The sequence below is a fragment of the Suillus plorans genome (assembly GCF_016647745.1).
Source record: "Suillus plorans strain S12 chromosome Unknown HD556scaffold_21, whole genome shotgun sequence".
NCBI lineage: Eukaryota > Fungi > Basidiomycota > Agaricomycetes > Boletales > Suillaceae > Suillus > Suillus plorans.
Genome location: NW_024537405.1, coordinates 127,438 through 152,855, shown reverse-complemented (window position 1 = coordinate 152,855; position 25,418 = coordinate 127,438). Strand labels below are relative to the sequence as shown.

Sequence of the window (25,418 nt, the reverse complement as noted above, 5' to 3'; positions counted from 1 at the left end):
CTCATTTGGGATCGAGCTCGTGCTAGGTGGACTTTCGCACCGGATATGACAATTCTCATTGTTGTCTAACTGGCATAGTCTCGGACCAGACATCAATATACTTAACTCAAGAGAGGTGCTATGCCATTGTTGAAGTTCACCTCATATTTGGACTGTATCTGTATTTGTATTGTGTCATCGAGACCGAGCTTTGAGTTGACTGTATCAGTATTTCATCGAGACCGAGTTCTGAGTAACTAATTGGATACTTTATGAAGTAGTTTTGTATATTCATATTGACGCAGTTCTATCATTTTCGGACTCAGGTGACTGACAGATTATCTGCCATCCAACATGACCTTGCTCCGCAAGGTAACTTGGACCAGCCTATGAACATAATGATAGCAATGCCTAAGAAGCCTGAACTTATTAACAAGTACTCCTACGATATATACAGTCCAAAATACTGCGTCTTGGATCACTGCAGAGAGGTTCGACAATGGCTCCCCAACAAGTCACAGGTAACGGTCTTACCGGCCGAAAGTCAGGTAATGATGATTAGTGATGTGCACGGCTCGGCTTGAGGCCCTGGGCCGGCCCAAGCCGGGCCCAAATAAGCCGGGCCCAGCCCAGGCCTAAGTCACGGCCTGAGGAAGGCTTGGGCCTGGGCTTGAGTTTCGAAAAGCCTGAGCCGGCGGCCTAAGCCGTGGCTTTGGTATGTTCAGTGGCACTGCCATAGAAGCCTCACCGGAGGTACGTTTCCCGACTCTATTTTTGTCTTTTCGACCTTCTGACTTCCATCACTCTTATCAGCTTCGACGGTCCATATGTCGCAGTGAGTTGCCATGTCTTATTTGTGCTTCGGTTGGTCGACGTTACTCACATCGAATTCCGGCACTCGAAACTCTTCACAAGGCTTGGTCATCACGCGCAGAAAGGTCGAAATATGCGAAGTTTGCTCCCGCGCTCAAAGATGCAGCCGCAAAAGTAGATGAGTATTACGAGAAGACGACACACTCCGCTGCGTATGTATTGTTAATGTGTACGTTGTTTATTTTTTCATGAACGACTGCGAGTCTGACATTTGCACTTCAGTACTCAACCCCACAGGGAAAATGTCATATTTCACGAAGCATTGGCCAGAGGATCTGCACGATGACGTGCTTTCTACTGCGGAGACAGTGGTGAGTCATCTTTTTCATTTTATCAACTTAATCTGAATGTGCTACAACTAGTTCAAAGCCCGTTATCTTCAGCTGAACCAAGTGACATCATTGACGTCGCAGCACACAACTAAGCCCAGCAGAACTGGCAGTCTCAAGAAGTTAATTCGCGAAGTCCTCAACGACGCAACCAGCTTAAGGCCGACATCGTCGAAGCACTCCAGTGTCTTAAATGTGCACTACGACACGATCTTCTGTTCTGGGAGCCTGCGCCATCGTCTCTCGTTGAGTTGGAGCACCTGGACGACGATGATGAAGAAGTGGAAGTGGAAGAGACTGGTGATGACGAAGAAGGTTGGGACATTCTGCTTTTGGGCGATGATGCTGAGGATGTGTCAGACACTGAGACGGACATTTACTAGATATATTGTAATTATGCTGCCTAATGCCACAGTGGTCTTGAGCTGTCTGTTGGCTGCGAAAAGCCGCGGCCTGGTTGGGCTTAAGCCCCGGCTTTGGGCTGGCTTGGGCTCACGGCCTAGGCTCAGGAATCTTGTGAGCCTAAGCCCCTCGAGGCCAAGCCTAAGCCGGGGCTTTGAGCCTAAGCCGGGCCGGAACATCACTAATGATGATGATTCCAAAGTTGTTTCCAAGCACCTCCATCATGTCTACCAATGTTGTCAACGCTTCTGGCGAGAAATATACCCCGAGATCCAATCAATCAATTCAAGCTACTATTCAAAAGTACCTCGTCAGACTCGAGGAACAGAAGCGAGCATACGGGGTTCTCGCTCGCCTACTATTACATGTTACCAGGACTCCGAGTTCGTGTTCTAGATCCCAACTTGAAGCAGGGAGTTCATTATGAAGTTTGAAGACGAAACCCAGGAAAGATTATTAAAACTCGTAAGTCACGGTGACAGTGCATCCCCATGCCTGTTTCTGAATTGCCAAGCTTCAATCTAGACAGTCCCTTGGACTTTGAAATTTGACCCTCCATGGGAGTACGAGGGTGGAACAGGTTCCTGGTCAGTGAAATTGCTGATATTACAAGAATCACCATTTCGAGCAAGGCTTACTATACCTCACGGCAGAGTCGTCACCCCCACAAGTCGTCACGACCTAAATATCTCACTCAATTCTTACTTCCACACACAATTCACAACTTAAATCAATGTTTCTATCATGCATCTTTCATTGCGAGGTTGAACGACCAAACTTTGTTAAGAAATGGTGAAGTTCATTGAAAGCCGTCAAAGTCACGCTGGTGACAGCCAGCCGAGCGCTGCCGTAGCGGAGTTCTAAACAGATACTACCACTGGCTGTGACGAGTTGTCAGTGAGCCGACGCCATTCGGACATGGCTCGACGAAATAGCCGCCCAAAAGGCAAATCACGAGAGTCGCGTGATCCCACACTCGCGAACATCCAAATAGTTCTAACTCAAATAGTCCTGATCTACGCCATGAAATACCTTACAATCATCCTGTACATCCAACTCGCAGCAACATACAAGCATCTCAGCTATTTTCCGGACATTTTACATCACACCAGCATCAAGTTCATTTGCCCCATCATCACGGACCACATAGTTCTCATTCTCATGTAGCATATCCTGCACCATACAGCCATTGTAATTACAACCACATCCCATCTATATTCCACATCGCACCAACCAATCATAATCATCATTTTTGACCTGTCAAATTTCTTAGGCATTGCCGAGCGGATTTTGAAAGCGGCAGCAGCGGCCTGCTGTGACAAAAGCGTGACCTGACGACTTGTGGGGGTGACGACTCTGCCGTGAGGTATAGTATTTCTACTATACACTCATAGTGGTCTAGCGTGTATAGACCGGGTCAAGTTGGGACAAAAGGATACTACAAATGACGCTCATGTATGAGGCTGTATAATTCAAAGAACGAGCAGCCTACCTTCCTACACATAGTCGTACGGTCGTACAGGTGCGTTTAATCCGTTACTTTCTCGTTTGAAGCAAGGGACCACAATCCCAAACTCACTAGACTAGTAGGGATAGAATATCAACTAGGATGTATCACCTGGTTGTAGATTGATGCAGTGCCGATGCTTTAACTTCTTGATGTAACTGGAGCGCATGTTGCATCAGTTTTAATCAGCGGCGCACTATTCTTGCTGTATCTTCTTGCATCCTTATCGCATGATAGCCCCGAAATCTGGGCCAGTAGGGCGTGATTGGAGGCGCTGCAGAACGATGTTCGCAACCCGGGTGGGAGAGGTGAGTTGGATTTTCGACCTATTCTATACCTTATCTCTCAACTCCCCCGGACAGAATGTGACTTGTTAAGAAACTTTGGGTGAATTACATCCGCAGCTGGAGCAGCAAGGCGGAGAGACTGTAGCCGCTCATTGAATATTGAGTGCTCACCCCCGTAATGCTTATTTCAGCGACAACAAAGCTGGATGGTGGTGTATATCCAGCACGAACACGATCATTGTGCGTCGCAACGTTCTCTGCCCTGGAATATGACCGTAGTCTCGAATAATCCCAGTTTATGGTCGCTGAATAATCCACATCATTCTATCAATTAGATGATGTCGGTGATGTGATCTTCACTGCGTTGCAATGGCTGCTGCGAGCTTGTTCATCCGAGGCTCGTTACCAAAGATTTTTTCTTGAACGCGCTGAACTGGATTACTGTGATCGTAACTGTCATGCTGGATGGTGAGTTAATCAGCTGCAATAGTTCAATGGTGTTCGCTGAAGCATAATGCAAATGGTTACGAGCGATCCAGAAAGGATGGATCGAGTCATTCATGTCCTAAAATCGCGATGTGAAGTTGAAACTCAATTACCCTTGATTCAGAGTAGCTGGTGACCACGTGTCTATCGTGATCCCCGTTCTCGACTACAGATGATTTGCTCATTGACTCCCTCGCATGTCATGGTAAACGTCATCCTCTGAACACATCAATGTGATCGTCTAGAATATGTTATTGGCGAGCCGCATTTCCCTCCACGTTGAAGAAGGCGAACGTTCTACCGATTGTCGCGGGCCCATCAGGCATGGTCCCTTTGCTTCTCGTAAAGTAATACCTGACCAACAATGCGTGGCGTCACTGACAATCTCGGGAAAAAAAATCTTGGGCTTAGCTTGTGTGACCTGCTTGATCGGTTGTGACAGCTTCACCGGTGCGCCCAGTCTGTTCGCCGGTCATTTCTGATCTGCATATCCTGCGCAGCCGCGATTGCGACAGTGATTTATCGCCGATCGTGTGGCTTTAACATCTAATGATTACACGCTTTTTCAAGGGACATCTAGGGGCAACCACGAGGTGAGCATGATGCCATGACGGATTCGGGTATGACGGTCACCAGATGGTGCAATTTTTCATTGCGAGGCCGACATGCCACTTTATGATACCTTGAATGCGACCAGTCCATGTGTATCAGGACCCACACGTCTCTCTATTTTAGGTGATGATCCAGTAACCTGAGTTGTGATAGACCCACATGGTGAAAGCAGGCGCTTCAATCTTTGACTGTGACATAAGTGGAATCATTCTGTTATCGGACACATTATTCGTATATGTCCGAACGTTGTACCATCATGGTGGGTGATGGGCCGGGTCATCCTCATCTATACACGTGTCCCCGTATGTTCTGATGGAAATTATGGATGTACTTGTCCCAGGTACACGGTAGACTAAGGTAAAGCTTATCGTCCATTCTTAATGGGAATCTACATCCTGAAACTGTCCTGAAACGTGATGGGAACACGGGGAGGCGCCGCCGACGCCAGATATGTCTAGATTATCTATGGTCCATATACCAGTACAAATGATCCAGTGGGTATGAGATATGCAATGATGACAATATAAGTGAACATCCCCTTAAAAGAGCCCTATAAGTGCATTTGCCAGCAAATAGTGATTACATCAGTGCGGGTGCGCGTTCTTCATTCTTATCCATAAGCCACCCTATGAGAGGTAAGATGATACAGCTGAAACACAAAGCGAAGATAAGATAACGCACTTTGATGAAAAGCGTCATCGTAGCGTCGGGATAAATCATCTCCACCCTTTGTCTGCCGCGACCTAACTTCCACTCCGCAGGTGGCAAGGAGGAAGGGGGTTGTGCATCCGTTGCGAGTGTAAAAGTGTCGAACCGCTGAAGCAGTCGCACAAGGAAGAATGATGCCTCATTGTATGCATAGTTCTGACCAATGCACTAAAAGAGTCAAAGGGCCAAGGAGTCAGGATTTCTTATCAAATTGTAATCACGGAAATCCTACAATGCGTGGTCCTGCGCTAAATGGAGTGAACATCATCGGATTCGATGTGAATCGGGCCAATCTCTGAGGATCGATCCATCGCTCAGGATCAAACTCGTCTGCATCAGGCCCCCAAAGTTCTTTGTTGCGCTGCGTCAACAGTGACGAGTACCAGATTGTCGTAGACTTCGGTAAGTATAACGGTTGCCGAGATTCGGTGAGATAAGTACGATCTGGCGGAGGGAGCGTGCAAGGCTGAGGTCTGGTCTGTCGCGAATTCAATGGAACGGGTGGGTACAGGCGGAGAGTTTCGTCAAGAACCGCTTTGACTGACGAAAGAAGGTCGTTGAGCAAAATTCCACCATATGAAATATAAACTCACCATATTTGAGTTTACGAATCCCTTCGTGGGTAGGAGGATTGTTGCCACACACGTCGAGTACCTCTCGCCGCATCTTGGCTGCGATGCTCGGATATAACGCCATGAAATATGTCACGTAGGTTAAAAGGCACGCAGTCTGTCAAGCGGAGCTGTGTCATCAGAAAATGAGCGCTGAAGGAAGAAGAGGTACACACAGTGTCTCTAGCAGCCAATAGGACATTGAGTAACTGATCACGAATCATTCCAGCGTCTATAGATTGTCGGCGAATGAGGCACAGAATTCGGGCAAGGAACGAGAAAAACACAGACCTTCGGTACTATCAGCTAGGTGTTCTAAGAAAGTCCTCTCTTCCATGGTACTCCGTATACCACTTTTGTGGGCTAACGCTTTACGATCCAACGTTTGTTTTACTAATGGATCTAGCCATCGTTTGATGACATCCACGTGCGGGGCAGTTTTGTCATCGAAAAGCTCAAAAATGGGCCAAATGAAACCAGTACGACCTCTCATGGTGATTATGCGTTGGACTGCTTCAAAAGCTTGAGCAAATGTTCCCCACGAGTCATCTGTAGTAGCTCCTCTATCACTCTGGAAGCCTGAAGTAGAAACAGGAAGCTTCTTGGACAAGGTATCCAAGTTATGCCCAAAAAGAAAGTCCGAGGCAGCGTCGATGGTGAACCTAGCAAAAAGGTCTTGGACATTACAGGGCTCGTTGCGTGAGGCAAGATTTGATAATACAGTCATCGTGCGGTCCGTGTATTTTTCAAATAACTCGAAATCAGATATGCGATTGCGGGTGAAAAAGGGTCGTGCGAGTGAACGGTGCTATAACGATAGCCTATCAGCCATCAAACAGGTGTCAGGTGGTCAGCTTGTCGTACATATTTCCATTTCTGCATAGTTGTGAGCAAATTGGGACCCAGGTAACAAAGCAGGTCTCGTTTCTCACCTCGTCATCCCGGTTGAATATTCCATCGCCTAGAAAGTTTTCTCTGAAATAGAGTTAGGATTTTTTTTTCGGGTAGAAAGTTGCTTACAATCGCTCTCGTTGTGCAGTGCCTCTCCAAAAATGACCAAATCCTGTTGCTAGCACGCATTTGGAATGTTCTTGATCCATGGTAATGATCTTTCGATAATGAGCGCGCGCTCATCAGCACTTGCCAGAGATGATATCTAGACAAGACCACATACATTGTCAACCCAAAGAAAGCGAGTGTTGAGGGTTGTGCACTGATACTCTTCGAACAGATCAAGGAACGGCTCGCAGATGTACTGAGAGGCGAGCCCTTTCTTGAGTTTGAGCATCACGTCAATGTTCCCTGGCCATTTCCCGACAACTCTGGGAATTGGTCTAGCACCAAGCTGCCGTGCTTCCCGTGCTTGAACAAAATCAGAATATTGCACCCTGATAAATACCGCGAGCGGGATGGCCAGGAGATGGGCAGGTATCGACCACCATCCAAACCGAAGGTTTAACGTCCTACAACACAATGACACAAGCACGGGGGGTACAACTAGTGCTTGAAGGATGTCCTTCAAGATACGGAAGCGATAGTTGGCGTGGCCGGCGAGAGTCATGTGTAGTGCTAGCTGCTAGGGACAGATGAGGGGGTGAAATGAAACTACATCTAACTTGAGCCCTTTATGTGCATTTGGGAAATTGTTACTTCTCGCCAACACCTGAGGAAATGAAGAGAAGATTATCGACCTGAATTCGCGACATGATTAACTCCACGCCGATGCGCATGTGAAATTTCTCGATCCGCACCGCTAGCTCGGCGTAATAATAGGTTGAGTCGGTGAACTTCTGACAGCGGTTAGAGGACCCCGGGTCCCACATTTCTTCTCACGGTTTAGGTTGAAGGCTAGCGATGGCCCGGCGCCGGAAATTTTGCGCAAAACTTAGACTATAGTTACGAAAACTCAGTGTGCTTGGTAAGGATATGCCTTGACGGGCTATGACGACAAGATATGTGTAATATGAGATGGGACGGAGGCATAATATGCGACACCGTGTTCCTTCAATAAGGAGGAGTACGAGTACGGCTCTCCGATCTAGGGTTGTTCCATCACAAGATGGTCAGATTCGTGAAATCCCAAGGACCGGTTCAACATCAATGAAAGCGCCCACTGGCACAACTATGAAACGGGAGCGACACAGCGGGCCCCGGATCCGGGATAACGTCAATCCTTGGATCAGATCCGGATGAGTAGGAAACTGCCCACCATAGATTCAGATCCATGCAGGCACAGTCAACTGACGACCTATCGCAGCTCACTTCCGATCCTCGTGTAAATTGACGACGTCGTAGTATAAATCAGGGTGCTTTGATGAACCTGCTGCGGGCGGAAGTAGAATCAGAAGGCTGAGCACTGTTTCAAAAGCTAGAAATGTCAAGCAAAACACTGTAACACAACGTCTTGCAAGCATCTGATCATCCAGATACTACAGTCAAATTGTGAGATTTACGAAGTTAATAATACACTAGCAACCAAGACTACTATGAGGACATACCTATAATGCCACGGACTCGGATATGTCGGCCGTCCTTCAGGATTTTTACCAGCAAGGAGAACACATGCCATTTGAACTACCGCTGAGTGATTCGGATGATGATCCCTTCTATCTCAGGATAGCTTAGGTGGGCGCTCTAGAGTTCGGAGGCGAGCGGACGAACCAGGAAAGAACTAGAGCGCTCCCTGTCATGGCATATATCAAGTCATTCCAAGCTTAAGAAGCGATGAGAATTGTACTCATCGAGAGTTGCAGATTCGGTCACACAACGGTAGTCCTGAGCGTCAGCGTCAACAGGTGCGCATGGGGGGTCGGAACAAAAGTCGGAGCTTGCAGTTGCCATATAAGGTAAGTGCTCGGCAAACTCAGTACTGAGTGTTGCCGTGCTATGTAGTACTACGAGATTGTCCATCATCATGTCGGAATCTCGCTGGATCCCGCTCGAAAGCAACCCAGATGTAAGTTCTCCATGCCTCAGATATTCTCATTCTGATGCGATAACGAGCAGGTCTTCAACAGTGTAAGACAAAACCTCCTAGCGGTGCAAAATGTCTTACATCGTATGATGCTCTCGTACAGTGGGCCATAAACGCTGGACTAGCATCCCAGGCGCAGTTTGAGGACATATATGGTCTCGATCCAGAAGTTGGTCTTCTCAATTCACTCATGCTCACAGGTTCACGACGATACAGCTTCTAGGAATGGTATCGGAAGATGTAAAGGCGGTCACACTACTCTTTCCCTGTTCAGGGACCATTGCGACCAAGCGCAAAGAGGAAGATGAAAAGATTGCCGCTCAAGGGCAGTATCCGATCGATCCCACTATTTTCTGGATGAAGCAGACGGTATGTTCGATCAACCGAGTGTCTTTCGTACTCATACTACTAATGAAGGCTAGATTGTAAACGCTTGCGGAACTATGGGCCTTCTGCATGCTTTAATAAACGTAACCCGCAACCTTTCCCTTTTATTATTCTCTCATGCTAGCATTACTCTAGTCAAGTGTCGCTTTCGCTGATGAAAGTCCATTGGCTAAATTTATTGAAGAATGCAAAGGTAAAAATTTTATTCCTATCAAGCACCCGAAATGTATTAATCGCGGAAATAGACAAAACACCATTGGAACGTGTCAAAGTTCTTGAGGAGACCTCCCTGTTCGAACAGATTCATACCTCTGCAGCCGTCTCAGGACAAACCACGGTGCCTGAAGATCTGGATACATATCTCCATTTTACTTGTTTCGTTAAGGCGCCCGATGTCACTGCGAGGGACCAAGTCCGTGGGTGGCGCGTCGTAGAGTTGGATGGAGGTCGCAATGGTCCGATTGATAGGGGCGAATGCACAAACTTGCTTCAGGTACGGCTTTGATCACTTCTATGATACTAGGTTGATCTCAGTTCTGGATCTGCAGGATGTGGCCAACTTCGTCAAAGAACATTATATCAAGGAAAGCAAGAGCGTCAACTTCAGCATGATGGCGTTATGTTCTGGACAAGACTAGATTAAGAAATACGGACAAACCAATGTGTACAACAGCAAAGCAGCTACGTATTCAGTTATTTCAACTGGCGCTTTTAGATCAGAAGTCAAGTAATGAAACAGTTGGTAATTGAGGCGGTATCAACCCAAGACCGAAGTCCATGACAGTCACGAGAAAAGTGCTTCCGATATGGCAGCAGGAATTTCCTTCTGCATTTTGGCGATGAATCTAGCAACGTGGAACGCATTGTCAAAGTCAGTGATATCTTGACCATTTCCAATCTCCGCAATCTGCGCCGCAGATGCTACGAACTGTGTGATTAGATATCAAGGCCGTGTATTGACGTGAATGAAGACCATGCGTACTCGCAGCATCGGGCTTTCAGGAAATTTGTCTCCCTTGGCTTTGTTCTTCTCCCCTCGTAGGATGTCTCTGACCAAAAATGGTTCTGCGGTTAATGGTCTCGCTAATCCTATAACTGCATCACACCAACCGCTGAGTAAAAATATACAACCGGCGAAAGAACACTCACTGTCCGCGGCCCCTCGCGAGACAGCATCGGCCATGCCCTGCGATGTTTGGAATCCACCCGTGGCGACTACTTTTGAGAGGTTTAGATGGGATTGGAGAATCTCTGCATATTCGACGAAATACCCTTCTCGGGTTTCAACAGTATACGGCTTATAATTGCTCGGCATTAACTTTAGATTGATCATCAAGCGTAAAATGTTACCTTATCCCGAGAGCTGCGGATATTTTGTTCGTACACCCCCCCACTGACTTCAATGAAGTCCACTCCTGCAATTTCGAGCAGTTTGGCAACCATGATCGATTCCTCGATACAGAACCCCTGGGGGGCAGAATCCTGTGCGTTGAGCTTTACCGAGATGATGAAAGATGTGCTCTGGACCGCTTGTCTGATTGCGGCGATTATCTCGAGAATAATCTGAGCTCTATTTACGAGCGATCCACCATATTCATCAGTCCGCATGTTTGTCGTCTTGGTTAAAAATTGTGACAGAAGGTAACCGTGAGCGACGTGGAGCTGAGTCTGGTTAACTAATATGCCGGCTATATGTTAGTGAAATAATATTACCTGGACGCCATCAAATCCAGCCCTGTGCAGGACGAAGGCTGCATATGCAAAGCGATTTACGATGTCCTTGATGCCATCTTTTGTTAGAGGCGTAGGTTGCCCGAAGAGAACGCCTCCAGTCGAGGGTTGCTCGACGTCAGATGGTGCCTCTGGATATGGCTGTATGTTAATGGAAACCTGACGCCCTGGATGGCTAAGTTGTCCGATGACCAAGCTCCCTTGTGACTTGGCGGCTCGCGCCACCTCCGTCCACTCCCGGAGATAAACCGAGGGGAGATCTCTGTCGATGATAGTATTCCCTACACGGACATCAACGTCGCAATTATTTTCGCAGAAAATTATGACCACCTGTAGCTTCGAGATGATCTTTTTTTATTTGTATGTTACCAGTGACAATGATTCCTTAGAGAATTTTATGATTAGAGCTTCATCAAGGATGGGATGAAAATCACCGATATCCCCCTTTGCCCAGGTTTCGTACAGTCGTACGAGTTCCTCTGTTGGTTGTCCCCGACCACAGGGATCAAAATTCGAGAAAGTGGCCAAGCGTTCTGACATTGCGCTCTTCAAGAACCTATTTTTGGCTGTTCGTCCGCTAAACGGGAAAGTAACAGGCTGCCTAAGTAGCTCAACCGGGTGAAACATTGAAACCATGTATCGGGATGTCGTTGTTTCTTCGGGCTGTTGGTGAAATGGATATTGGACAAATGGATGAAACGGTTGCATAGTTGAATCCAATATATTGCAATCCAAATTTCACAATATGATTTTCACGGGGGTGATTTTGGGCTGAGGAATCAGTCAGCCAAGAATATCACGCAGGGCTGGATATGAATTAGGCTAAGCAAACATATGTATGATGAACATGTTTCTGATGTGAAAGAAGGCGAGGCCTACTATATATCCCGAAGACCCGGGAATTAACAGACGGCCAGGAAAATCGACCGAAGATATTAGCAAGCCTTGACGTATCCAAGAAAGGTTTATCTAGTAGTGGTGAGTCTGTGCTGGCAAGTCGGCACACCTATTAGTGGCTTTGCTGGCGTTAGCAGCTTGTGTGGACAGCGTAAATAACTCACTTATTCAAATGTAGCTTCTGGGAATGTTGAAATTGAAGGGTGTGCACGAGTTTTCTTGCAGCAGGTTACACTGTGGAACATATGCTGGTTGTCGTGCTAACAATGTCAACGTAAATGACGATCTCGAGTACGCAACCTCTGAGATCTCAGAATTCAGTGCGTAGTCGTCGTTATCGAGTTGCAAGTGACGACAGCATCATGTATTTCGCTCGCCATCAAATGAGAGGACGGTGATTGTCATCCTCCGATATCTATATATACATAAAACTGGACAAGACTCACGTTCTGGGGCCACCTTGCACCATAACAGGTTAAACTGCTTGCGGAATCAGGGCTCAGAGCGACTGAAATTGGGAGTCGGAGGATGATTAGGCCCGACCGAATCCCTGACGTATTAGTTCGAACTAATGATCAGTTGACGAAGCGAGGTCAAGTTCCGTCATCAGCTGACTTGTCAACGTGTCAACCACGGTGTGGAGCTGGTACAGTTGCTCGCCGCAAGAGCTCTACAACGCAGTTGTTAGGGTCACCGAACCTATACAAGGCCCAAAGATTATCATTTCTGATCCTGATGTTGCCAATGAACCGGTCTCGTACTACTTAACTCACGATGAAGTTATTGGGCGGCGCCGCAGCCGCAGTATCACTGCTCACGAAGTTTAGGGTTTGGAGCATGTGGTGAAGAGAGCAATGTGGATTTTGGCAGTCCATTGTCCCAACATTCCCGGGCCATGACCTCAGCGCTAAGCATTCTGCGGCGTCAAGTTCTTTAGACTCCTCATGTGCTGGCTGAAGCTTGAAGAACAGAATAAATGTCATAGACGCTAGTAACCTTGGAGACTCGGAAGCAATCGGGAATTGCCAGATTATGTTCAACGTATTGGGTCGAATCTTATCTCTAAGAGTCATCATGCTCTCTTCATCATCTTCCAAACCACCGACGCAGCAACTGCTACAGTCTGCGGACCTCATTTCACAGGGCGCTGAAGCTGCAAGTCCCTCTTCTAACTAATTTCTGCTTCGCCCCATGCTCACTCGAACCCCCGATCACCCTTCTAATGCTCCACGCAGAAAGTCTATAAAGCATATTTGCGTCAAGTCTCGACATCGGGCCTTAGCACTGATCACGGTGCAGTTCTTGAGGCGCTGGAGCCGGTTCTCTTGAAGTACCGGTTCCACAAGCACTACCGCCACCCATCGCTTGATGCATCACTCACCCGGCAACGCATAGCCGGTGAAGCCCGCGCGTTGATGAGATGCATGCGGTATGTCCAATTTTTGTTGTCCTATGGAGAAAATTTGGGATGAGCCGACGTGGGACCTCGGCAGGTCCGGTGTTGCTGTACCCGGAATCAGGATGGTGGATGTGAACGAAGGTGTACTGGGTATCGAGTGGATAGATGGCAAGAGTGTGCGTCAACTTCTACCCGGTGGAGCTGAACTCGAGGACATCAGCGAGCTTGATGAGCCGGATAAGATGGATGAAATCCATGAAAATGACGCTGCAGACCCAATCGCTGATTACGGAATTTCTCAAGGTAGGACTGTTCGTACGCTGATTAGATTAGTATTACTCAAGTTCCGTAGATGCCCTGATGGATATGATCGGTGTTGAGATTGCAAAGATGCACTTGGCCGACATAATCCATGGTGATCTGACGACCTCGAACATGATGTTGAGGAAACAAACAAATGATTTGGTACATGACAGGACTAGAAGACATGGTCGTCTTTTTGATATCTATCATTTTCAGGTTCTTATAGATTTTGGACTCGCTTATCATTCTACTCTCGTAGAGGATAAGGCTGTGGACCTTTATGTCCTGGAACGCGCCTTTGCTTCAACTCATCCTGACTCGGAGCCACTGTTCGCGGGTGTGTTGAACGCGTATGAGAAGCGTATGCGCAAACATTGGCTGCCAATTAAAAAGAGATTAGATGATGGTGAGCTGAGCTTAATGCATGACCAGATCCGTGTACTCACTCTTTGTCTAGTGCGACTGAGAGGGAGGAAACGGAGTATGGTTGGTTAGCATACATGCTGGACTGTCTCAAAATGTGTGGGTGAGTTCAAATGAAGGCTAATATTAGCTCTTTGATGTGCTAGATCGGACCAAGGTGATTATTCACCAGTCCTGTCAGGTTTGATTCGTGTTTGAACACGAGCACGTCTTTTGGGCTAAATACGACCTCTCGACATTCAGAATCTTCTCTGATTTCTGTGTTTACAGCAGATATGGTTACATTTCAATAATTAGGCGCAAGTGCATTGTCCGGCACCCCCTCATCACATCCGCCCTGGCATTTGTTTACAGCCAGAATGTTGCTGGGTCTCAACCCTCAACATCCCGACCCTTTCCCCACCATCTTCCAACGCAAATTGAAAGTGCTCTTTTCTCATCCTCGACCTCAACGTCTGGCGTTTTCGCAAACGTGCCGTGGCTTTTACTTCGAGAGCCTCGTCTTGGGTGAGTATTGAGTCGATGTGTATGAGGTCTGATGGGTGCATCGACGGGTTTGTACTGTCTCTGGGGCTTGTCGGGGATGATTGATCATGTCCACCGTGACTGTTCTCTGAGTAGGACGACAGACGATCTTGAAGAAGCTCATCTGTGACCATCTTCAATCTGACGAGGGCTGCCAACCTCTGCGCATCTGATTGAGGGGTCAGAGGTGCCGTGTCTCCATTCTCTATGAGCTCCTCGCTGTTTGATGTTGAAGGCTCATCAATGGTGACATACTCAGTCACGCTAGATCTGGAATCATTCATCGCTATAGCCACTAGACTATCAGAACGCTGATGAGTGTTTCTTGAGCACGAGGGTTACGAGAGCGCCGACAGGAGTATCTTGGTGGTCTATGGAGCTTTTGAGAAGAATGGTGTTTAGCGCACATTACATGATGCAATCGACGGGAATATTGGGAGTGGTGACGTACCCAGTCCTTCACATCCGGACGATGGCCATGTGCGCGCAGTAACCTTAGATTCGAGGATCGCATGCACCTCATCAGTCACTAGTCCTAGTCAGCGCTCGGCATGCCTCTCTATGCATAAGTTTCAGGTAGATCAAATTTCAGTAAGCAGTTTGTCTATAATTATGGTGACATACCAAGTCACTGACACTTGTGATAGGCTCTGCCATCGCGGCATGTGGCTCCGCGGTCTGTTACAACTTGAATGAACAGCTCGAAGTAGATGTTGTCTAATATTCTAATTCTAATGTTCAACAGTCTGATGCTATCCTACCTTTGAATTGGCGCTCAGCATGACAGATTTGGAAGTACGTATTTTTTTGGCCAACTTGAACTTAGCTGAAATAACTACTAGGGTCGAGATTTGGCCATTAGAAATTTATAGTATGATACGAAACGACCTGGAACAACGTTCCAGAGTCTCGGGTTTTGTTCCATAGAACATTCATATTCTAATCTACCTACAGGCACCGTGCTAAAATCTCGTCAGACCGAAGATCCGAATAACGCTTTCTGTGTTCTTCCTAGTTCTTCATCCCTCCAGTTTTGTTGTCACGTTGCTCCTTTTGAAACTCTACTCCTTAGCATGCAACAATCCGCTTACCGTCTTTTTGGTGGGTTCGCACCCATGCTGGCAGCTCCATTAGCAAGTAAGCAGTTCTCGGTCAACGTGTTATTATAGTTGACGAATTTCTGCTTCGAATGAGCAAATAGCGGCGAGCATCGGTAATGATGTCGTGTCAATTGTTTGGTACGACCGCTCACGAAATTCTTGCTCTGAAACAATAGCTCATGGCCTAAGAGATAGGGCATTATCTTATTTTTGACTGCACGGCGACTGTTGCCCGTCCGGCCGTTAATCCTCACGAAGTTGTGCTTCGATGGCTAAGTCGATCTCGTCGGGGAGAAGCCTCGCTCATCCATGTGGGCTTTTTATGATATCCCCGTTTTTCTCCCCCCACCATGGCGCCTGATAAAGCCTTTTAGAAAAATTAGTACCCTATGAGCGCTCTAGCGTTCTTCCATTGCAACGCTACATTACAAGAACCCGATTATATACGTCAGATTCTAGCATGGGGCACGTAATAATAGTATCAGATCGTACACAAAGGATAAACGGCAGGCAACCATTATGGCATGGGTTTCACATATGTTGAACTCGCTGTGTGTTATTTCGACTTTGCCGTCTTAAGAAGACAATTTTATTATATACGCGCCTGCCGGATACAGGTCGTATAGTCCAATAGCGCGTATGAGAACGACCAATGACGATTGAATATTGAAATGCGTATGAATACGTAATGTGTGAATCCTGCCAAACAATCGCCGAAGTCTGGAATAAGTGTACGTCATAGTGGGTATACTTACAAATGTGATGAAGCAGACGCAATGAGCCATGACCAGAGATCCCACATCAACCAACTAAAGGATATTGATATCGGCATTGTTGAGAACATCGTCAACAACTGTGGGCTTGCTTTAAAGAAAGCTAAACAAAATCACGTGAATAGTACTTACTGACGTCGACGCCGATCAAAGCATCATCACCTCGTTTCGTAAGAACGTTCACATCGAGATTATCCAAATCATCCTGGATGTCTGCAAAACATTCAGCGGCAAACTGTGAACTTCAGGAAATCCCATACCAACGATAATATCAGCCAAACTACCACGTTTGGTCAGAACGTTCACATCAAGATTATTCAAATCATTGGTGACAGCTAGAAAATTTTCAGCGGCGAACTGTGAGTTGCAGTAAGCGCCATACCAACGATGACGTCAGCCAAGTCCTCACGCTTGGTGAGGACGTTGACATCTGCGTCGTTCAAGACGTTCTCCACATCTACACATTGTCAGCCCGTGTGCTTAGAACGAGTTTGGGTACGCACAGACGATGGCATCAATCAAGGCCCCATCATCACGCTTGGTGAGGACGTTGACACTTGCGTCGTTCAAGACGTTCTCCACATCTACGCACTGCGTATCAGTTCATGCTTATAACACAACAAGGTTAGATACTCACAGACAATGGCCTCAACCAACGAGTCATCGCGGCGTTCAGCAGGGGCAGCGAAAGCAGAGGAGCAAAGGACTGCGAGGGATGCGAGAAGAGTGAGCTGCATCGTGAACTGTGGATAGGGAGAAGCTAAACAGTTGGAATCGAGGGCAAAGAACGATTTGAAAAACAGAGACCAAGGTGATTGTTTTTATACCTAATTATTAACTGCGATCCGAATAACTCAGCATGGCGACCACGGTTTATAGTTTGGGACCTAAAGATTTGAACTAGAAGCCTCGAAGGTACGTTATATGTATGTCCGAAAAGCTGTACGATTGGCGTAATTTCGCCTATAACTTGCCATTGTTCACTCTATGGCATCGTTCTAGACCTTGTACTACTTACATGCGCCATAGAGAGACTGAATGGATCCAACGATTTGCTTCTGGACTCGTCTCAATTGCTGCTGATACCACCTGTTCACATCGTGGATCATTCGGACCCTGAAATGCAAACGTCACGTCAATATTAATCACACTCATCAGCTTCGAAACGGTCTCCCCGAGGTACTCGCCGACGTAGTATGCGCATCACCCAGCTCTACAACGTGCAAGGGTCCACTCGCTCGTTTCCACAACATTCAACCTGCTCGCTCATCCTAGTTTATATTCACTCGAAACCACATCCACTTCTCGCTTTACTCATTTTTCTCCATGTCCTTTCGAACTGTCTTTCAGTCCCGATACTTATCTGCACCGCTTAAGGCGCGCTCAATGATACAGTAAAGAATCCATCCACAACTAGTACCATGCCGCTTTTTTTTAATCCTTGATTCAAGGTCCCCGTCGGTTGGGGCGAATCCCTGTGCTGGACACTATCTGTATCTTACTAGCTCCGCATGAGTCTTGCCCTTCTTGTGGCATACTATACAGTCGTTCAAGCTTGCACGAGAACCGGCTTGACGCGTACGGTTAAACTCTTGGTATGATAACGGTTATTGGTGAGTGTCCTCCGGTCATCCTACCTCGCTTCTGCCAGGCCTGGACCATCGTTTATCAGCTCCTTACGTGATTCGAAGCTCGGTGCCTTGGAGTTAGGGACCAGTGCATGTTTCTCCCGGTCTATTCCTTTTCAGCCTTTGCCGCACTCCTCTGCTACTACGTATGGGACATTGTGCTACGCTCAACCTTTCCGTTTCACTATTCCTTTTCTTGCCACCATGAGAGTTCGCCTTGACTTTCTTTAGCAGTGCTCCGATCTCCAGCACATTTCATTTCGTCTCAGCCCGCATGCCGCAACTTGAGTTCGCTTTTTATTAGGTCATACCCCTGTTACATATCCCCTTTTACATATGCTTATCGTTTGTTCCTAGGGCCATCGTGAGTTGCCCGCTTGTTATTGTTGTCGCAGACCGTGTCCGCATCTATCGTTGTCATAAGCTATGCATTTATCGTCATGGTCCTGAACTTTGCGATCATTGCCACTTGTCGACGATGGGCTGTCTGTCCGTTATCACCACTGCGAACTGCATGCTCATCCTTAAGCCTCACCATCGTGAGCTGCACTCACGGCACCGCATCACAGGATGTATGTTCATTTTCCACAGCCATAATCCGTATGCTTACTTTCTCATCCAAGTTGGTGCTTGTCTCTTCAGCCCGTTTCGTGACTTCGGTCGGGATTCTCCTTGCTTATCAACCATGGGTCATTGAAATTCGTACTTGTATTCTCCATCGCGCATGCTTGCCTCATCTTTCATGCATTGTGGGCAGCCCTTCTCAGCCCTGGTCCTAGCGACTGTCATGTATAGCACTCTCGTCGTCAGTAGATTAATCGAGGCCCTCCTGTGGGCTCTATTCACGCATCGTACTGGTTAGTCACTTGTCGCGATATTTGAGTATCGCTTTATCTTTATTCACACTCATTGTTCCGGTGAATACTTCTCTGTCGGGCATGCTCCCGATTCTCATTCATTCCCACTCCCACTGTTTGTGTTTTTGTCTCGCTTTTTCTGTGAAAATAATCAGATACCACACCTAGCTACCTACATGGCATATGCTGCTCGCTCTGCTGGTAACTCTGTCCTTCCTCTCCGCTGGCCCCAGGCAACCATACTTGTCTAATGCTTTCCGGCTGAGTATGGCAGTCACACTAAGCAGATATCAATGATCGCATCATCGAGCACTATCTCCGGCTACCTTCAGCGCTTGTATGCTGACCGACAGGAGTTTTCTATCTAACATTCTATTGCTCGAGACACTAGAATCCACGGCCTGCAAATACATAGCGCATTCATGGATGTGGCAGACCAGACTGTTGCTGGTCTGCTGCTGGTCTTAGTATGAGAGCGAACATTCAAGACGGGGCGGCCATCGAAAGTAGATGACAGATTCACTGCGATGGCACGTCAACAGACGGAGTGCACAGGTGCCAAACAAGATGCTCAATTGAAAGGGCAGACCACAGAACACGAGAACAATCAAGCGAGTCGCATAATAGCCCGGAGGGAGGCGGCGAAGGACCTCGGCAACCTCATCTATATACACAGAGAGAAAGTGGGCAGACAGCACCAAAAAGCATTCACACCTTGGACGACATCCGAAAAGATTTCGTTGACAGCCAAACGGAGCAAGGCAGTTAACACCAAGCGTGCATGCTGTACAATGACGTTCACGTGATCTACCTTCATCCGGCCCCTGTCACTGATACTGTGTCACTAGGTGGAAGGGACCGAGCAGGTTTGGCAAGAACAGGTGTGAAGAGACCCGGCAGATGATTTGAAATAGTCAGTTCAATGTGGCTGAGCCAAGCCAGAAAACCACTAAACTTCGATACAAGGGAGGAGATCGCCTCGTTGTGAGTTCGAGAAGTGTTGGCAACTGGAGCGGAAGCCCAGAGTGGCAATATCCGGATGCCTGAAACTTATGCCGTCTCAGAGGTGGGATAAATCATTTATGACATGTACGATTAAGAGTGGCAGGCAGTCGAACTCGTTGATCACTCGAGCGGCACAGCACGGAGCCTTCACGATAAATATCCTGCAAAAACTTTCAGAATGAAGAAAAAAGCGAATCTTACATTGTAGGCCTAGGCCGGGGCAAGAATGCAGAAGAAATGTCAAATAACGCACGCAAGCTAGCTAGTGGAAAGGAAGGACCTTGGATGTGTCAAATCAAGACCGAACCGTGAGAACATAAGCGTTTGCAGAGAAATAAGATGCGACAGACCTCTCCACATTTTGTGGTCGGCGTCGGAGTATTAGTAATGTTCTAATATGTTCAATTGTGAGTCTGATGTATCGTACCTCTGAATTGGCGGTCGGTATGAGACAGACTGGGAGCCACCAAGTTGTCTAGTAGTAAGTATTTTTATGCCGACTTGAACTTAGGTGAAGATAATTAATCAGGGTCGGAATTTGGCCATTAGAAACAGTATGATACGGAACGACCTGGAACAACGTTCTACAGTCTCTTGCTAACGTTAATATTGTACTTTCTAATCCAGCCAAGCACACAGATCATGCCAAAATCTCGTTATCAGTGTTTCTTAGTTCTTCCTTCCAGCCTCCCTCCAGTTTTACCATCAAGTATCAAAGTCGCTCGGGCTCCTTTGAAATTTCACTGCTTAACTTGCAGTATTCCTCCTAGGCATGCCGTTTTGTGGGCTCGCGCCCACCCTGGCAGTTCCCTTAGAAAGTAAGCAGGGGATTTCTTCTGTGTCGTTGCGTTGACGAATTTTTACTTCGGACGAGTGGTGATTATTCCAGTTCTGCGTTCGGTAATGATGTCGTACCAATTTTTTTGCTAATATCATTACCATTCACGAGACTCTTGCTCTGAAACGATATCTCATGGCCTCAAAGGTAGGGATCTGTTGCATGTTCGATTTATTTTTCGACTGCAGCCGACCGTATGGTAAAGAAAAACGAGTCTGATCACGGGTATGGTCATTGCGGTGGCGGCACTCTGGCATATATATTCGCCTTCTAGAAGTTATATGTCGAGCTCGTTTTTCAGTCATATAAAACCTTCTCGACAACGTCACCATTAATATTCTCAGCCAGGATGCCAACAAAAATTACTAGTTAAATCTTTCCGTAGGTAAGGTCTGTCAATATGTAATGTATCTTGGCCGCATGTTGTCCGCCGTGCACCCGCTGTACAACGCGAATGCCTGGTTACTACTCTTGATTTACTAGAATTTCTGAAACATCAAGTACTGTCGTTACCGTGGAGCTTCCTGCTCAGTCTTCTACCAGTTGTTTGCATGACCTTTTCCATCATTCTGTAGTATGCTTCATTATCATGTATGTAAATAGTGCCATGCATTAAAGCAGCCGCTCTGAGTGGAAGGAATTCTCGGACAGCTATTCATTTAATGAGACTATATAACGCTCTAACATCTCTTAGAGCAAAATCCAATTCATGTCCTCGCAGAGTGGTACTCTATGTATCCTACAGCATTCTTCCATAACAATGCTGCATCATGAAAACAACCGAAATAAGAGACCATCATAAAAATTGGGCACATCCACATGGAACAAGGCCTTCAAGCTGGATCCCCTCCAAGGTTGACTGAACGCGTTACAACAGCTTCGCTCTGTAAAGACGGTGAAATTCACGCTCACACCTGCATGGCACAACACGGGTAATGTAGTTGAATGGACCGCGAATGATCGAGAATGACAAGGTTCTAATCATTCAAACGCACGCTAATTAATACGTGACATATGGATACTGCGACATTGGCGTCGAACAGCCCGCAAGATGTACTATGAAAGACGTGGACGTGTGCTCCGTAATGGGTATATCTACCAAATGGATGATGCAAAGGTTGGCCAAAGTGGAAAGTAATAAGGGCACACAAACCAGCTCAGCGTGTGAGTACGTTGAGATCAGCGTTGTTGAGAACATTCTCGACATCTGAGGGGTGGGGTTAAAAACTACTCAGAAGACATCATGTAAATGGTACTCGCATGCTATGACGTCTACCAAGCCGTCACCGCGTTTGGTGAGGACGTTTGCATCAAGATTGTTCAGATCGTCCTGAACGTCTAAGAAAGCTTCAGTGGCGAACTGTGAGTTGAGGTAAGCATCTTACCAACGATCACATCAGCCAAGCTTCCACGCTTGGTGAGGACGTTCACATCAAGATTATTCAAATCGTCCTGAATGTCTAAAAAAAACCTTCAGCGACCAACTGTGAGTTGCAGTAAATGCCATACCAACAATGACGTCGGCCAAACTACCACGTTTGGTCAGAACGTTCACGGTTGCGTCGTTCAAATCATTGGTGATAGCTAGAAAATCTTTAGCGCCGAACTGTGAGTTGCGGTGAGCGTCATACCAACGATGACGTCAGCCAAGTCCTCACGCTTGGTGAGGACGTTCGCATCGAGGTTGTTCAGGACGTTCTCGACATCTACCCATTGTCAGTTCGTATGCTTAGAATGAGTTTGGGCACGCACAGGCGGTGACATCAATCAACCCACCATCACGCTTGGTGAGGACGTTGACATCTGCGTTGTTCCCGACGTTCTCCACATCTACGAAAATATCAGTTGGTATTCTTACGACGAGTTTGGGGACGCACAGGCGATGACATCAACCAATGATGCATCCCGGCTCTGAACAGGAGCAGCGAAAGCAGAGGAGCAAAGGACAGCGAGGGATGCAAGAAGAGTGAGCTGCATTGTGAATTTTTAACGAGAGGAAGGGTAAGCAGTTGAAGGTGCTGGAAGAGGGTAAAGAATGATGGAACAACTAGAGAGGAAGACGACTGTTTTTATACCTAATACTGAGATTATTTTCTGCGATGCGAACAGAATTATCATATTGACTCAACATGGCGACCAGGGTTTACAGATTGGGACCTCGTGTGCCGTGAAAATGATGGAAAGAATATTTCTCTTCGAAGTAGAAGACCCGGAGGTACGTTATACGCAGGTACCCATCTGCGTAAGTAATTTCGCCCATGATCGCGATTGTTCAGAACGTTCACTGGTGAAGCGTTCCAGAGTCCAGACCTTGTACTTACATGGCGCGATGGACTTTTGGTCGAGACTGAACGCATCCTATGATTTGTTTCTACAGTCGTTTCGAATGGGCCACAGTCCGTTCACGCCGTGGATCATCTACCCTGAAATTGAAATGTCACAAATGCGTATCAGCTTCGAACGGTCTGCCCGAGGCATTCGCCGACGTAATTGCCATTACTGATTTTGTACATATTACGGGCACGGAAGTATAATTTCGGCTCGGGACAATAACGCCGCCCGGCCATTGACATAATAAGGCGGCGCATGTGTGGTCTGCAATAATATTCCAAGCTGAAACTCAATTTACAGTTGTGCAACGTTGCAACAGTCGAGCGTCCATGCTGAGCCTGCCATGGAAGTAAGTCGCGGAAAACTATTCATTGAATCAGACCACATAAGCAAAATCCAATCTACTATGTCCTTCAAGCTTCAACAGTTGTACCATATGTATGCTCCAGCAGATCATGACAAAAATTGGGCACCTCTAAATAGAACATTGTCACGATAATAATCACATACCGCGCTTCGTGCACAACAACAGACAACACGTGCATGAAGGTGTCACAATCCTCATATCCTGGATGCCTTTGAAGATTGACAAAACACATCTCAACAGCGTTGCCATCTTATAGTGAATTTCACGCTCACACTGGGCGGATACAACACTGGTAGTGTAGCTGAATGCACCGAGAATGATTGGGAACCAGGTTCTAATGATTCAAACGCACGCTAATTAATGCGGGTCATGCAAACACTGCATTATAAGTAGCAACGAACAGCCCGCATGGTTGACTAAGGAAAACGTGGAAGTGCGCTTCGTAATGGGTATATATCTACCAAATTGATGATGCAAAGGTTGGCGAGAGTTCGACGTAATAAGGGGATGCAAATCGACTTAGGTGAGGATGTTGACAACAGCATTGTTGAGAACATCGTCAACAACTGTGGGGTTGTGTTAAAAACAGCTCAAGAATCACAAGGATGGTACTCGCTTGCAGTGACGTCAACCAACTGACGCTTGGTGAGAACGTTCACGGTTGCGTCGTCCAAAACATAATCGACGTCTGGAAAACTGTCAGCGGCCAACTATAAGTTGCAGTCAGCACATACCAGCAAATACGTCGGCTATGGACGCCTGGCGGGTGAGGACGTTCACAGTGTCGTAGTTCGCGACATCCTCCACATCTACGCAGAGTCAGTTAGTATACTTATGATGAGGTTGGGCACGCACAGGCGGCCACATCAGCCAAGGATTGACGCTTGGTGAGGACATTCACAGTTGCGTAGTTCGCCACATCCTCCACATCTACGCAGAGTCAATTTGTATTCTTACAACAAGTTTTGGGACGCACAGGCGGCCACATCAGCCAAGGATTGACGCTTGGTGAGGACGTTCACAGTGTCGTAGTTCGCAACATCCTCCACGTCTACGCAGAGTCAGTTAGTATGCTTATGATGAGGTTGGGCACGCACAGGCGGCCACATCAACCAAGGATTGACGCTTGGTGAGGACGTTCACAGTGTCGTAGTTCGCAACATCCTCCACGTCTACGCAGAGTCAGCTAGTATGCTTATGATGAGGTTGGGCACGCACAGGCGGCCACATCAGCCAAGGATTGACGCTTGGTGAGGATGTTCACAGTGTCGTAGTTCGCGACATCCTCCACATCTGCGCATGTCAATTTGTATTCTTACAACAAGTTTTGGGACGCACAGGCCAAGACATCAACCAATTCAGGAGAGCGACTGTCAACAGGGGCAGCGAAAGCAGAGCTGCAAATGACAGCGAGGGATGCGAGAAGAGTGAGCTGCATTGTGAATTGTTAATGAGAGGAATGTAAGCAGCTGAAGGCGGTGGAAGAGGGTGAAGAACGATGGAACAACTGGAGAGGAAGGTGATTGTTTTTTATACCCAATACCGAGATTATTTTTATTATCTGCGATGGGAACAGAATGTCATATTGGCGACCAGAATTTGCAGTTTGGCAGCGTGAAAATGATGGAAAGAACGATTTGTTTCTAGTACAGTCGTGTCGATTGGTGCCACAGTCTGTTCACGCTGTGGATCATCTACCCCTGTGTCAGAAATGCGCATCAGCTTCGAACGGACCGTGGCCGCATCCGCCGACATTACCAATTTTGGACAGATTACGTACACGGAAGTGTAACTTCAGCTCGGCACGATAACGCCGCCCCAGTGACATAAGGCGGCGCATGTGTGGTTTGCAATCATATTTCAAGCCAAACTGCCGAAACTCGAGCTTACAATCGTGCAACAGTCGAGCGTCCATGCTCGGCCTCACCGCCATATAGTGTTAAGCCTGCCACCCACTCGAGTCGGGCCTTTAGCTTCAAGCTAATAGCTGCACTGGTGACCCTGCGTGTCACATCACATCATCGTCCCTTTATTACCAGATCGTAAAATTTTGCATTGAATGATGCGAGGACTCCGGTACGGTGTG

At 47.1% G+C, this 25,418-nt stretch overlaps 8 protein-coding genes across 8 annotated transcripts; 3 read left to right on the top strand and 5 right to left on the bottom strand.

Moving 5' to 3' along the window:
• Positions 1-696: 696 nt before the first annotated feature.
• Positions 697-1,771, top strand: HD556DRAFT_1471828 (uncharacterized protein; the record flags this gene model as incomplete). Its single annotated transcript, XM_041308450.1, has 5 exons — positions 697-732; positions 793-1,021; positions 1,075-1,163; positions 1,215-1,244; positions 1,286-1,771. The coding sequence occupies 5 exons, from the start codon at positions 697-699 to the stop codon at positions 1,562-1,564; spliced, it is 663 nt and encodes a 220-aa protein (XP_041161396.1). The 3' UTR covers positions 1,565-1,771.
• A 2,931-nt stretch (positions 1,772-4,702) lies between these two features.
• On the bottom strand, positions 4,703-7,355 carry HD556DRAFT_1471822 (cytochrome P450 monooxygenase CYP63; the record flags this gene model as incomplete). The annotated part of the gene is made up of 10 exons (XM_041308449.1): positions 4,703-5,101; positions 5,157-5,351; positions 5,416-5,723; positions 5,777-5,912; positions 5,971-6,026; positions 6,086-6,602; positions 6,659-6,670; positions 6,727-6,769; positions 6,815-6,903; positions 6,969-7,355. The coding sequence occupies 10 exons, from the start codon at positions 7,353-7,355 to the stop codon at positions 5,060-5,062; spliced, it is 1,785 nt and encodes a 594-aa protein (XP_041161395.1). The 3' UTR covers positions 4,703-5,059.
• Positions 7,356-8,708: 1,353 nt separating this feature from the next.
• HD556DRAFT_1441976 (uncharacterized protein) lies at positions 8,709-9,793 on the top strand (the record flags this gene model as incomplete). The annotated part of the gene is made up of 8 exons (XM_041306393.1): positions 8,709-8,750; positions 8,801-8,812; positions 8,872-8,937; positions 8,985-9,137; positions 9,191-9,238; positions 9,291-9,348; positions 9,401-9,648; positions 9,704-9,793. 8 exons carry the CDS (start codon positions 8,709-8,711, stop codon positions 9,791-9,793), a joined length of 717 nt encoding a protein of 238 aa, XP_041161394.1.
• A 146-nt stretch (positions 9,794-9,939) lies between these two features.
• HD556DRAFT_1431534 (uncharacterized protein) lies at positions 9,940-11,513 on the bottom strand (the record flags this gene model as incomplete). The annotated part of the gene is made up of 7 exons (XM_041305029.1): positions 9,940-10,083; positions 10,138-10,250; positions 10,305-10,452; positions 10,506-10,817; positions 10,869-11,167; positions 11,217-11,270; positions 11,321-11,513. 7 exons carry the CDS (start codon positions 11,511-11,513, stop codon positions 9,940-9,942), a joined length of 1,263 nt encoding a protein of 420 aa, XP_041161393.1.
• Positions 11,514-12,857: 1,344 nt separating this feature from the next.
• HD556DRAFT_1431533 (kinase-like domain-containing protein) lies at positions 12,858-13,980 on the top strand (the record flags this gene model as incomplete). Its single annotated transcript, XM_041305028.1, has 6 exons — positions 12,858-12,942; positions 13,023-13,212; positions 13,277-13,485; positions 13,535-13,647; positions 13,702-13,891; positions 13,943-13,980. The coding sequence occupies 6 exons, from the start codon at positions 12,858-12,860 to the stop codon at positions 13,978-13,980; spliced, it is 825 nt and encodes a 274-aa protein (XP_041161392.1).
• Positions 13,981-14,234: 254 nt separating this feature from the next.
• Positions 14,235-15,090, bottom strand: HD556DRAFT_1307332 (uncharacterized protein; the record flags this gene model as incomplete). Its single annotated transcript, XM_041300022.1, has 4 exons — positions 14,235-14,703; positions 14,744-14,804; positions 14,885-14,927; positions 15,058-15,090. 4 exons carry the CDS (start codon positions 15,088-15,090, stop codon positions 14,235-14,237), a joined length of 606 nt encoding a protein of 201 aa, XP_041161391.1.
• A 931-nt stretch (positions 15,091-16,021) lies between these two features.
• HD556DRAFT_365044 (uncharacterized protein) lies at positions 16,022-17,152 on the bottom strand. The gene is made up of 6 exons (XM_041310385.1): positions 16,944-17,152; positions 16,810-16,890; positions 16,689-16,763; positions 16,567-16,641; positions 16,439-16,519; positions 16,022-16,386 (listed from the first exon to the last, which is right to left on the bottom strand). Exons 1-6 carry the CDS (start codon positions 17,041-17,043, stop codon positions 16,343-16,345), a joined length of 456 nt encoding a protein of 151 aa, XP_041161390.1. The 5' UTR covers positions 17,044-17,152; the 3' UTR covers positions 16,022-16,342.
• A 6,699-nt stretch (positions 17,153-23,851) lies between these two features.
• HD556DRAFT_1307329 (uncharacterized protein) lies at positions 23,852-24,770 on the bottom strand (the record flags this gene model as incomplete). The annotated part of the gene is made up of 8 exons (XM_041300021.1): positions 23,852-23,898; positions 23,973-24,020; positions 24,067-24,141; positions 24,188-24,262; positions 24,309-24,383; positions 24,430-24,504; positions 24,551-24,625; positions 24,671-24,770. The coding sequence occupies 8 exons, from the start codon at positions 24,768-24,770 to the stop codon at positions 23,852-23,854; spliced, it is 570 nt and encodes a 189-aa protein (XP_041161389.1).
• Between the last annotated feature and the right edge of the window lie 648 nt (positions 24,771-25,418).